The 15,068-nt window shown below is 33.1% G+C and overlaps 1 protein-coding gene across 2 annotated transcripts in view; it reads right to left on the minus strand.

The window, feature by feature from the left end:
- The window catches only part of LOC143222345 (alpha/beta hydrolase domain-containing protein 17B-like), a 23,481-nt gene continuing 8,413 nt past the window's right edge, over nucleotides 1-15,068 (minus strand). For both annotated transcript variants that reach the window (XM_076448772.1, XM_076448773.1), the window contains exon 3: nucleotides 1-8,128. In XM_076448772.1, coding sequence (XP_076304887.1) covers nucleotides 7,912-8,128 — 217 coding nt within the window. In that variant the 3' untranslated portion in view covers nucleotides 1-7,911. The remainder of the gene's footprint in view (nucleotides 8,129-15,068) is intronic.

Consider the following 15,068-nt stretch of genomic DNA (forward strand, 5'->3'; position numbering starts at 1 on the left):
TTCAAATTATAAACAAGGAAATTTTATTTACATCTCAAAGAAAATCTTTTTTTCTACAATAAAAACTATAGAATTTACTCATATAAAAAAAAAACAACTAGTTTTCGGAAATAATTATTAAATCACAAATGTTTTCATTTATTTAAATCCAAACATGATTAGCAAGTGAACAAAGATATGAAACTGTTTTTTTTAAATTTACATACACACATCTTAAAACCTAAGTTCGAATATTCATTTCAAAGTGATATAATAATGTAATTATGAATTATTAACAATATATGGTATGAATGTGTCTCATTCCATCAGCTCTGAAAGTCTCAAAAGCATAAGCTACTGACAAGGAAGAGCATAGCAAAATAAATTAGAAAAAATAAACAGTGAAGTGTATTTTTTGTGAGTTCTTAATATCCAGTAGACGTACAAGAGCTGATTGTCTACCAAAAGATAAGCTGTTGAACTTTGGTTTTTACTTGTTATACACATATACCAACACAATCTTACACCTCACGAGAAACATCAATCCAGTTTTTAACAAAATTCTGAAGTCACATCACAAGATATTTTCTATAAACTATACCAAGCAGTACAAACTGTTTTCCAATAGATCATTTAATAATAAAAAGTTAAAAAACAAACACTCAAAACATAATAAATTCATGTACATTTATGTTCATCTACAGGTTTGTAAAATCAGTCAAATTACATAGTAAGTCTCCTGTTTTACACATATCATTAAATATAATAATTTAAAAACTTCAAGTCTCCACTAGGGTAATTTGAATTCTTTCTGAAATAATACTACAACCTCATACAAGTGCAATCTTATGGAGTGTGGTGGCTTCTCCAGTTGATTTATCTTGGATTACTCCTGATAAAAGACATCTCATTTGATAGTTTTGTTTCAAAAAAAGTTGTCGTCTAACCAGTATCTTGGACAATGATTACAGAATGGGTTCTCTTACTTTCAAACTATAAAGATAAACAAAATACAACCTTGTACGACCCACTCAGCACAAAGGGGACAATATTTTGATATATGGTTAATAAATACATAAGTAGATTCATTTAGTTCAAAACTAAAGTGGGACTCTCACTACCGAAAGTTTATTCAATGTAATACCTACTGTTCGTGCACCAGACTTGCAGAACCTGGAGGGCCAGGTCTTTAGGTACCCAACAGGACAGAAAAGAACAAGTCATGATGCCACCTTTTGCATGCATATGGTACAAGTTATGAGTGGACAAGTGCAGTTCTTTGGAAAAAGAGGAAAGATTAGCTGAGATATAAAGAATTTTTAAAATAAATTTTATACATTTTACTTCAAAATGAAAATTTAATTACTGTTTAATATCTAAACAACACACGTGTACAAAAATATGTATATGTAAGTATAGAAGCAATTAATGTACACCGGTGAAATAACTTCACAATTCTATGTCCTCTACTACCCTCACCACCTTCAAATATTTGAGCTTTCACCATATACCCCTCACTTGGTATACAACCACATCAATATCAGAAAAAAATAGTTTAAATAAATTCATATAAATTATATTTTTGAAACTACAGTTTACCTATTCAAATTTAGGACTAACGCTAAACAAGGAATTTTAAAAATCATATACGTACACACAATACAAATTTATTATCTTTTCAGATACCTAGGGCTACCTCCTGGAAATATTACCATATGTTGAAACCTGCTCACAAATGAGACTGAACATCTTTCACTTGTATAGATATACATTCTTCATGTACGGGTTTAAAACCAAACTTTTCAATACTATATAATGTATGTTTAAAATCAAACACAAATGTTACTTCTGAAAATAATATACATACATTTTCCTGAATTCTATTTGTTAATATTAGGTATGTATTCTAAAAATTGATCCAAAGTGCTTATATGTGAAAACAATATAGAACTTTGATTCCTACAAATATAATTTTCAATTTCTTGTGAGTAGGCCTCTGGTTAAACTAAGCAAGTGGCTTTTAAACTCCAGTGTAAATCATAAAGATATGATATATTAATATAAAGTACAGATGTAGTGTGTGGACCATGTAGACCTAAAACAAGTGTAGAATACACAGGTAGTGTAAATCATACAGATTTGATACAATAATATAAAGTACAGATGTAGTGTGTGGACCATGTAGACTTAATGTGGGATATAGAAGTAGTGTAAATCATACAGATTTGATACAATAATATAAAGTACAGGTGTAGTGTGTGGACCATGTAGACTTAATGTAGGATATAGATGTAGTGTAAATCATACAGATTTGATACAATAATATAAAGTACAGATGTAGTGTGTGGACCATGTAGACTTGAAGTAATAACACAGATAACAGATATATTTTAAACCATGTAGACTTGGAATAATAGTGTAGATAACAGATATAGTGTGAACTGGGTTTTCCAACATTTGAATTACAGTCATAAACACTGTAAAAAATGTTTTATTTGCTGGTAAATTTTACAGAATAAAATACTGTAAATCTCAGTTAATAAGTAATCAATACTTAAATAAAACAATTCTTTATTACATATTAATACCTCTTGGAACTTGTATTTTCTTTACAAGTGCAACATAAGGTTCAGGAAAAGTACTGACTGAAAGATATGAAAACAGAGCTATGATTAAAAGGTTTACAGGTATGCTTGGAGAAGTTAAACTCATACAAGTGTATAGCCCACAGTAAGTGCTAAGCCACAATTATCTTTCCATATCTTAAACTTATAATTATCAAAATTCAGTGCTTTTAATTCATTTTATCTCCATGTATTATACTACTGAGACATTTAATAACTATTGGCCCATTTCCAATTCCTCCTGGTTTGTAGCTTTTATATCTTTTCATGGGGCCACAACAAAAACATGTTTCAGAACTACTGATATAACTCTGTCAAGAAACAATAACACAAATTTCAAATGTGGTGTAAATTATTTAGACGAAGTAATAATGTATCAGGTCATCCGATAACTAATGTCCGAAAATATAATACAGAAAGTTCATCATCATTTCTGTCTTTGTAGAAAGTTTTAATTACTAAAATGTGTAGTAGGACGTGTATAAAAATGTTCAGACAAATAAAAGAAACTAACCCAACTTCACTTTATCAGATCATTAATCAAATAAACCCTTATGAAGATGGATGTGTCTGAGGAGCACATTAGGCATATAATGCTTTATGAGTTTAAAAAGGCAATAGTGCGGTAGAAACTACACGAAACATTCAAGGTGTTTATGGTGCAGAGTCTCTCAATGAAAGAAAATGTCAAAGGTGGTTTCTGAAGTGCAGATCAGGTGACTACAGGTTAAGTGATGCGCCTCGTTCAGGTCATCCTGTCGAGTTTAATGACAACTTTTTGTTGGCTTGACTTGATAAAGAATGTACTGTAATAGTTGAAAAACTAGCACAGAAGCTTAATTCAACCCATTCAACAGTTCACCGTCATCTGCAACAACTTGGAAAGATGTCAAAACTTAGAAGATGTGACCCTCATGATTTGACAGAAGCAAACCTTAGAACAAGAGTGGACATTTGCACTTCTCTGCACTCTTATGAATGTAACTCTCCGTTTTGGACAGTTTAGTGACTGGAGATAAAAAATGGATATTTTATAAAAACGTTAAGTGCTGCAGACAATGGCACAGTGCAGGTAAACTGGCTAAAGCACAGCCCAAAATGGACCTCCACCCTAGGAAAGTCTTAAGCATTTGGTGGGATATTGTTGGTGTGATCCACTTTGAGTTGCTGCCACTCAATGTAATGATTACATCAGACTTCCATTGTCAACAGTTAGAACACTTGAATGTTGCACTGAAAGAAAAGAGGCCTGCTTTGATCAGTTGTAAAGGTGTTGTGTTACACTTGGATAATTCATGGCCCCATACAACAAGGATCACATCTACAAAGACTGAAGAGCTAGACTGGGAAAAACTTCCACATCCTCCTTATTCTCCAGGCCTTGGCCCATCTGTATATCAGATATTCTGAAGTTTGAAGAACTATCTTGATGTAAAACAGCTTAGAACACATGAAGATGTCAAAACTACCATCTCTACATTATTTTCCTCCAAACCCCAATAATTTTCTAGAAGTGACATTCAAAAGCTTGTGAATCATTGACAGGAAGTAATTAATAACAATAGAACATATATTATTGATTAAATAACATTAAAAGTGTTTGAAATCCTTTCTCTTTTTCTGAACCTAAAACTGGATATTACTTAAGGGATGACTTGATAGAATTCAGATGTAGAGTGAAATATGTAAACTTGAAACTATAATGTAGAATTCAGATGTAGGGTGAATTATGTGGACTTGAAACTATAATGTAGAATTCAGATGTAGTGTGAATTATGTGGACTTGAAACTATAATGTAGAATTCAGATGTAGTGTGAATTATGTGGACTTGAAACTATAATGTAGAATTCAGATGTAGTGTGAATTATGTGGACTTGAAACTATAATGTAGAATTCAGATGTAGGGTGAATTACGTGGACTTGAAACTATAATGTAGAATTCAGATGTAGTGTGAATTATGTGGACTTGAAACTATAATGTAGAATTCAGATGTAAGGTGAATTATGTGGACTTGAAACTATAATGTAGAATTCAAATGTAGGGTGAATTATGTGGACTTGAAACTATGATGTAGAATTCAGATGTAGTGTGAATTACGTGGACTTGAAACTATAATGTAGAATTCAGATGTAGGGTGAATTACGTGGACTTGAAACTATAATGTAGAATCCATATCACTATAAATTTTCAGTCACGAAACTAAATCATTAAAACTATTACAGTTCCATTTAAAATGTCAAAAGAATCGTAAATATTCAGAACTGAACCAAATAAACAGATTAAAACTGGTCTTATAACAAAGTACCAGTTAAGTAAATTTTATAGTTGAAAAATGCTATTCCTCTAAGTGTCCATTTGTTACACTATGTGACACTCAATGACAGATAGTTTTAACCAACTTTAAACCACCAACTCTGATCAAAAAATGTCATTTCACAATGTCAAATAGAAATTTTAAAAACCATGAAAGATAGGAATGTTTGTAAAACATTAACTTTTAAAAATTATTAATTAAAAAATGGCTTCCCATAATTACAATATGCAAGAAATATGTGAAAAATTGTTTTAAATACACATTTCACACTGTTACTTACTTTTTGGAAGAGTTGGTGAAAACCTTAAAAATATTACTATACTGGAAGTAACATTTCTTACTATAGTGCAAGTAAAAGAATGTTACTGTGTGCAGTGATGTTACTACTATTCGTACAGATAACGCCAATCAGCGGATGCTCAGAAAATGTTGAGAAACTCTCCTAAAAACTCTCTCTTTATGAGTCCACCAAATCAGCTTATTGTGAAACTAAAGCAGAATAGGTAGACATCATTTTACTGTGCACACAGTAAAACAATACTGTATTTGTATGAATTATTATGGGATACCATTCACGAATAGCTTCAGAAAATTCAAAATATTAGGCTTACATATCCAAATAGTACTAAAGAACGATATGTTTGAGATATTTGATAGTAAAATTAATTCATCAACAAAGCAGTTGAACAGAACTGTTATAACCAAGAGGAATTCATTAAGAGGTGAAGTGGCTTCCAGATTGGGAACGTGTTACAGAAATGCATACTTCCACTGACCATCAAGCCAGAGAGTCATAGAAGTGAATACACTCAGCTTAACATAACTGTGTGTTTTTTTATAGTGAAGCCAAACTAGGCTACCTGCTGAATCCAATGAGGGGAATCGATTCCCTGATTTTAGGCTTAGCGTAACAACTGTAAAAAGTCAATAAACATGCACATTAATTGTAGAAGTAACTCGTGAACGTCTCTTTAAAAATGTGAGAAAATGTTAGTAAACAACTTTTTTAAAGATTACGTAGGTTAGTGTGTTTTACTTTTAACAGCGAGTCTGCCACAATGAAGTTGGCTCACGGTCAACGATTTAACATATTCAGACATAATTTTATTAGCACCGACAAGAATGTTCATAGGATTCATAGGCCTCTGTTTTCTTTGTTTCATCTTCTGAAAACAAATACTTTATAAGAACAACATGAAGCCTGAATGTCCATTGAAACTGTCCTGTCCACTAAATTTCAAACAATGAAACAATCACAGAAAAAACCTTAAATCCAGCCTTTATCATTTAAACGTTTATTAAGCTAATACTAATAATGTAGACTCACCACTGAAAGTACATGATAAAGTTACCTTGTTACTTCTATACAAACCATCATATTTAAGCCTTATTCACCTTTATTGATATGGCAAGGGAAAGTTTCAACACCACTCTGTAATTTGTAAACAGTATGCCACACTTCGATCTCTTCACACCATTCAATTTCACCTTCGGTTAGAATGGAGATTACATTTTATCTGTTATTTCTTCATGTAACACAAGTTCTTCTTATCTCAAAGTGTAATTTCAGGGTTTTTTTTTAGCTTCAAAACATCATTAATTAAACTTACTTGTTCCACCATTAATTTAATTTAAATTAAAGCATAACTCATAAAATAAATCAGACAAAACAGCATCTGACATGTGCAAACATTCACATAAACATATAGAACTCTAATATTAAATTAATACACACAACGTACGAGTAGGTACAAAAAAACAACACACTTCATCAGCAAGAGTGAAGTGTAATTGCCGCTGTAAATGTGCTACTCTTACAAATAAGTGTGTTAAGACACTTCCACAAACACAGACAAACCTTCAAACAGCGAATATCTGTTCACACAAATAAACCAGTAAAACAGACGTGTAAATAATTAATGTTGGCTTAATTATGTAGTTCTCTAACTTGATTCTAAAATGTTACTTCCATAAAATCAAGTTCTTCCTACACTGCAACTTAAAATAGTTATTCTAATGATATGTCTAGGTTCAAGTATAGAAAAATAAATATACATTAAGGTTGCCACTTGAAATGTATATTAGAAATGAAGAACAATAAACCTGACTTGGATTCTACTCTTTAAAAACAAAACATATGCCATATCTACATATGAAATTCAGGTAACATTTTATAACAAGTATATTACAACAAGCTTATCAGTCATAATTGGTACTTATACCACACCAATTCCTTTATCTTTAATTACAATAATTTATGTTATTTCTTTATTTCAAAGTCACCTACTCCAAGTGTTTCTCTTCAATGTCCACTTTTTTGCCAGGTTTTAAAACATGAAGCAACATCCAAAACTGAAAGGTATTTTTTTTTTAAATATCTTCCTAAATTTCTAAACAGGAACAAGGCCATTTTACAACTAAAACTTTCCCGATATCATTTTGGAATTAATAAAAAATGTTTATGCAAGTTATAGTGTGTCAATCTGACGTTCGACACAATTTGAGCACATCAATTATCGTTACATTGACACAGATGGACAAGAATAATAATGGACTCAATGCTTCCAACACAAACAAGTAAAATCTAGTCACTAAAGACTCAAGGAAAGTTTTTGTTGTGTAAAATAAAACAGTCGTAACACATTCAACTTTTAATAAATATGTTCTTTTACCCACATTCTTAATTTGATAACAGAAATATATACTTGTGTGTGTGTGTGTGTGTATGCATGTATTTATATCTTCATGAAATGGCACCTTTCTCTTTATAATTTGAATACATTGATTTATTTTAAGGCTAAGAAGACTACCAGTGATTCATCGTGTCACTATGAAGAAAAAGTATCTCCAGACATATTTTTATAACTCAGCTATGAATGAGGTAAAGTCACAGTTTCTTTTTATCCTACAAACCCAAACTTCACTGTGTAGCAGTGGTAGAAACAGGTAAGATGACCACATTATATTTCCATAACTTATTCTAAGGCTGACGTCAATTAACCAACTCCACAGAGATCAAGTGTTTCAGACGCTCTAGGTACTGTCCAAACAATTCTACGTCATTGTGACCAGCCCCTTCTACCCACAAAGGCTCTACTGGTCTTGGACATCGTTCATAGATTGCGAGACCATGAGAAAATTCAATCACCTCGTCCTCTGTTCCGTGGATGACCAGCACTGGAGACGTAACTTTGTGGATTTTTTCAATGCTAGCATTACAGAGAGATAAAAAAAGATTTTTACCACAGCTAAACCAAAATTAGCAACAAGTTGAACCAAACTGTCAATAAATACATGTATAATCATATCTACAGATGGAAAATTAACTTAGTTATCTATGAACATGAATTATATCATTAAACATCAGTTAAAACAAGTGATTAATCAAATCTTAATCCATTTAACTTCACAAAAATAATCAAAATATTAAATTTTCTTATCATAATTGATTAATTCAATATTGCTTGCCTTAATTAATTAATTAGCTTCACAACTAATCAGAATCAGTGTTTCTGATTACTGTTTTCAATAATTTCAACTATTCAAGTTCAAATTTCATTAAGCAAACAGCTCTAATAATATCTTAATAGGCCCAGCATGGCCAAGAGTGTTATGGTGTTTGACTCGTAATCCGAGAGTCGCGGGTTCGAATCCCAGTTGCACCAAACATGCTTGCCCTTTCAGCCGTGGGGGCATTATAACATGATAGTCAATCCCACTATTTGTTGGTAAAAGAGTAGCCCAAGAGTTGGCGGTGGGTGGTAATGACTAGCTGCATTCCCTCTAGTCTTACACTGCTAAATTAGGGACGGCTAGCGCAGATAGCCCTCGAGTAGCTTTGCACGAAATTCGAAACAAATTAACAATATCTTAATTTCTATACTCTTTAATCCATTGTAATAAAGGTTATGGTTTTCTCAGGTACAATATAAAGAAGAGTTACTCCAATGATTCCAAGAATAAAAGAATTACCTTAAAGGCAATATTTGCATTAACAAAATTGTTACACACAAATATAAAAATAACAATACTAAAGAAAATTGTCTTATAATGTCTCCTAGAAATCCAGACTAAAATTTCTTATATATTCTCTTTCAACAATTTTAACCATCATATGGATTTCAATGAAACAAATAATTTATCTGCATTTTACTTTTATTTGACACAAATATTTATATTGTTTCTTGTGGTATTACAGTTGTAAATGATCTGTCTCATTGTGACTTTCACGTGTACCATATATTTTCAAACTTGGGTACTGTTGAACAAGAAGGGTGAGGCAGATAAACATCATGGGCAAAACAATGCATTGGAAAAAAAATTTCATATATTACTACATTAGGCAAATTATAAATGAAAATTAAAAGTTTTGATCCTTGTACAACTATAAAGGAGCACACTTTTCTCCGAATATTTCTCTCCCAACAAATCAAATTTATGTACTAGCATTAATACTGCTTATAAGATTAAATTAAGAATTCTTATTTTCCCCCGAGATTGGCAAGAGACAATCTAATTACAGGCAACAAGACTATCAACATATTGAAAGTCTACAGTTTCATTTTGTTACATTCTGAAAATAATAGGATCAAGTGACACAAGCTCAAACTTTGTAAGTAGACAGACTGGACTCCAGTTAAGACTACTTAGTTTTTCCAACTGTGACTGATTTATGGAATAACATGTCAGCAACAATCAAAGCTTACACTTCACGAGTGATTAGCAGGAGAATCAATAATTTCTTGAAAAATAAAGAGTGGATTTAAATTTTTACTTTTCTCAAGTGCGTGCGTGCATGTGTGTGTGAGGAGTCAAGGAGAGCTCTAAAGAAATAAGCAGTACGTTGTTTATCTACATACTTATACAGGGTGTTCGAAAAGTCACCGTGCACTTATATATTTATTAACAGACATGTTTCAATATAGAATAAAGGAGGTAAATATGAATGACAGTTATAAACAATGTTGAAAGTGACCCCTGCTGGCATCAATACAGGCCTGGATCCTTCTTATTTTGTTTCTAAACACCGCTATCAGTTGCTGGCTTGAAATAGACTGAATAAAATATGATTACAAAACTGCACAGTGGCTTTCCAAACACCCTGTATTAAAGTCACTGAGGCAATGCATGCTTGTTTGCTAACTCTTCAAAATAAAAACAACTTTAATTATAGCATCTGGACTAACTGGGTACCGAGAAATTTCTGGAGCAATGTTGAGAAGTAATTTAATTGTTTGATTTCTAGTTACGAGTTTTGTGTATATATGTAAGGAGAGTATTGTTATTTGGAAAGAGATGACTAGTGTAATGTTTAGAAACTCTGAGTCAAATTGACTATGTTTGGTTAGAGTCAAAAGAATTACTTAATTCACATTCTGAACTGGTTTGGGTAGACTGTTGAAGATTTTTGTGACTTCTGGAAGGCTACTAGTGGTGATTGAACTATGAATATCAGATGCAACTGGGATCATGTACTCAAGGACAAACATTTACCAATAATGTTTGTGTGAATAACTGTAAGATCAAATATATATGCAAAAACGGCTTCTTTGGGTTGAGAAAATATTTTACTTAAAGGTCGAAACGTTGTTCGCTCTTCTGCGTAAAATATTTTCTCAACCCAAACGAGCCATTTTTGCATGTATATTTCTCTACAAGTGGGTTTTCTCGACATCACTGTAAGATCAAAGCTTTACTTCCTTCCTCTAGGTACAGTGCAACTTCAAGACAACTGTAATGATTTCTATTCCCAGCCTCAGTAGAGTGGTACATAGTACATAAAGATTATATCATCAACTTTTCAAAATATTGAAAGTAAAAATTGTAATGAGTCCAACTTGATCTTTCCACATACACAATACAACCTTTACTTCTAGACTTGCCTACATAATTGTTTTATTCCTTTCAAACTGACAAAATGTGCATTACATACTCTTTGTGTTATAGAGAAAATAACATCTTAGTTATTCATAACTATTAACAACAGTTACTTCTTCGACAAGGCTTTTCATGGTGGTGTTTTTTTTTTTAAATTAGGCCCAGGTTTGTACTTAAAAAAAATTAAACAAAAAGTGGAAAACAAGCTGAAACCTTCAAATAAATTAATTAATTTAATTAATACTTCACCTGATACAGAACTTACAATACAAACAATAAACTCCTTAGCTTATAATATGCAAGTTTAATTTTAATTCACTAACTGGAATTACAATTAAATGTCAGGAAGACAAACAACTGACCAAAATAATTTTTCTATACTAAAAATTTATTTCTGATAGGTACCTATCCACTCACATAAATACTGTGTTTGTCCAATAATAAGACCTACCCATAAAATAAGACCTAGTGTGATTTTTGGGGATAGTTTTAATATAAGCCCTACCCTTAAAATAAGCCCTAGTTAAGAGTGGTAGGAAGAGGAAATAAATAAAAAAAAATTAATTTATTGATTAGTTTAATAGTTAGTTAATTAGTTTAAGTATTAATCAGTTAGTTTAATAGTTTAATAATAGTTTATTTTAAATGGTTAGTTTAGTAGTTTTACTTTGTAACTTCATTTTTTAATATATCAAAATAAGACATCCCCCGAAAATAAGCCCTAGTGTCATATTTTGGAGTGAAAATTAATATAAGCCCCGTCTTATTTTCGGAGAAACACGGTAGTTACTCTCATTCAATGCTGCCCTCTATGTGCAAAAAAAAAAGTTTCACATGCCACAAGCCTTCTGCTTCCCCTTCACTGGGAATGAGTCATTCCAATATGTCTCATGCAAATTATCAGCTGATAACTCTCTTGTTACACATGTGGCTCCCTCTATTCAATTCTACTTAATTACCACTGAGTTTTGATAGAAAAAAGAAGTGCCAGAATGACACACCTTGAAATGAGAAAATCACATTCAAAGATCGGACGTAGGAAACTGCATGTCTGAACCAGGTACACTCTTTGTCCATCAGAGAAAAGTCTCGCACATATGAGCAAAAAATAGGATGTACACTCTTTGTCCATCAGAGAAAAGTCTAGCACATATGAGCAAAAATAGGAGTGCATCCAAGTAGTGTGAAAAAAAACAAACAGTGGAAGTGCCCCAAGTTAAGAGAGACCAGGACACAATGGACTATACCCAGCAAATCAAATATGTCCAAAAATCATGCTGTGGGGAATTGACATCCATACAGGGGTAAAATTAGGAACATACCATTTTCACCTCAAGTTGAAGAGACCTGTAAGAATCTCAAATCCTCACAACTCCAGAAAAGAGCACATGTTAAGAACATAAAATGATACATCAATCTGGGAAACCAGTATCAAAAGATGTCTACCACAAAGAAATCAGCTTTCTCAACAAAGAAACTGATTCAAATCAACACAGGTGCAAAAACATCCTCAGAATATGATACACTGGCTGATGGAGAGCAAAAGAAATAAAACCATAACAATCCAAAGTATCTCCACCATGTCTCATACCACAGATGGAGTACAACTGATGGGACAATATCAGACATCCTTAATACACATGTAAAGATTTGTGTTGATTGATTCTTCTCTGAATCCAAAACCTGGCCACTGGAAACCTACTGGAGGTAAGATGAGGGATCCCAATCTAAGGGGTGAACTACACTAGATGTCTCAATCTTTGGTGTTCCCAAGCTTTACAGTGAAGAATATGACATCATCAACACCAACAGAAAACCATCACACTACTGTACACTGAATGGTATTTCAATATTGATTTTTTATTTCAGGAGGATACCTCTATGGTCTATAGTCTACTAGCTTGGAACTAGAAATTGGTAGGGACTCTCAAACTCCACTTGAAGAAAGTGACTTGAAACACAAGACAAAGCAGGGATGGGCAGCTATACCCTTGTGCTTTACCCATCTAATCCATGGCACAGGCATATTTATGAAGCAATTCCATCATAATGTTAGCCTTCAAAAGAACTTGAAAAACACCTTACCTCAACAGTGTGCACTGCATGACCATGGAACATAATAACCAAGTTGACATAGATAAACAGTGAGAATTTTTAAAGTTAAAGAATACCTAGTTAGGCAACACTTGCAACAGAGCATTATCCAAATGAATAATTATTATGGAAAGGGTTTGGTTCCTGAAACAAAAAGGAAAGAAGAATAAAAATAACTTACCCAGTTAAAGTCTGAAGAGTGGCTACATGTGAAAGACAATAGCCCCAAGTCAAAGCCTGAAGAGTGGCTACAGGTGAAAGACAATAACCCCAAGAGGAAGAAACTTCAATCCTGTGCAAATATTGAGAAACAAAACATATTAGGAGTGGTCTACATGCCCCATTGAAGAAGTTCCCCAAGCAGACAACAAAGATGAGACGCTGGAGAAAAGGTAATATGTCAAATTTGATAAGACCCCTGAAACAAAGTACAGGAGGATGAAAAAAAAAAATGAAGAGAGGAATAAGACAACTGAATCTAAAGCCAAACACAACTGATGATGGTGGAAAGAAAATGATCTCAAAAAGGACAATTGCATAGACATAAAGAGGAAGGAAAAAGCAACATGGATGGAAAATGTGCACGTAATATAACATCAAGGAGTTCATACAGAACATAGATGTCTATCAGGATCAGGCTGAAGATAAAGGTGGGAGATAGAAAGAAGGAAAATTTGCAAGAGTTACCCCCTAACTGTCAAAGTTTTGGGGGTGAAAGAATATCCAGACAGAGGAGAAGATACGTAAGATCATAAAGAGTATGTGAAACATCAATAGCAAATAAATCAGACAAACAGGTAATGGGAATAAGTTTTCAGGAAAAAGTGAAACAAGGAACACATAGACAATGATTTGAATGGAGGTAAAGTGAGTCAACTGAGGAGCCCACATTAAGATACCAGTCCAGAAGGGCAGTCTGCCACATAGCACAACAAATCTAGAAGGAATATATCAACATGGAGAGCATAAGGAAAATAAATACCCTATGGAATCTGGGAAAACAAAATATGTGAGACAGAGCCAGCCAATAATCAGAAATCAGAGAAACAGACAATCCCTGATTGAAAAGCCAAGTAAAAAACTCAGAAATATGAGGAACAGTTGGCTAATCAGCTGAAAACCTCCAGTCCAGAGACCAACTGCTGAAAACATTCAAGTTATGCTGATAAACTTCCATGGAGGAAGGCAAATGGAACAGACCAGATAAAAACCAAGGATGAAGATGGAGGACAGGAGGAGTGCAATGAAGCACTGATGACCAAGATTGCCAAATGAGGGGAAGAGGAACAGGAAGTAGAGGGATAAGTTGTAGCTGCGTAAGTCAAGGAAACCATGGAACAATCAGAAGGGCTTCACACAGAGTGGTATGGATGATCAAAATCACTCACTGAAGAAAGTTAATGGAAGAATAAACATACAGACATTTGTTGGTTAAACCCTGACTGAAAGCATTGACAGCCATGGTAAAAGTAAGAGGGACTGGACAACAAAACAAAGGTAGTATGTGGTTGAAAAATGTGGCAAAGGCATCGATGTGAGGAGTACCCCACTGATGGCAAAGCCACTGGAAATAAAATAGGATTAAGATCACTTGGTCAAATAATTTTGTCTGGATGAAAAAATTATTCATGAAAAGTTTGAAAATAAACAGAATATGACACAAAATTATATGAATATTTTCTGTGGGTGCCCAGAAAAGAAGATCCAGTGTATAAAAACATAGGGATTGAGAGTAGGTGCCACTTTGGTGATTAAGATAAGCAGCCACTTCGGAATTGTTGGAATGAATATTTGACAAACAATGTCAAAGGATTACCAAAGGGGAAAATATTTGCATAATTAAGCTACCAATGGGTAGTTAGAGGTGTTGTTGGTGTCATGCCAACTTATACAGAAGACGACAACAAAAGGAAATCCTGGAAGAAGGAACAGACAAGGAGTGAAAAGGGCAGGAAAAAGAATAGGAACTTATCTTGGTTCCAATTGTGACAAATGAGCTACCAGAAAACAAAGGATAGAATATGAATTCAGGGATTCCATGTGGGATTTTGAAACATAATCAACATGGTTGAATACATACTGTCAAAGAAATTGGACTACACATAACTCTCTGAGGTAAGTCAGTGACAAATGAACCCAGAAAATCACAATAACAGAGAAACCCTGTGTACAACAAGA

This window comes from Tachypleus tridentatus, chromosome 8 (genome assembly GCF_004210375.1).
Source record: "Tachypleus tridentatus isolate NWPU-2018 chromosome 8, ASM421037v1, whole genome shotgun sequence".
NCBI lineage: Eukaryota > Metazoa > Arthropoda > Merostomata > Xiphosura > Limulidae > Tachypleus > Tachypleus tridentatus.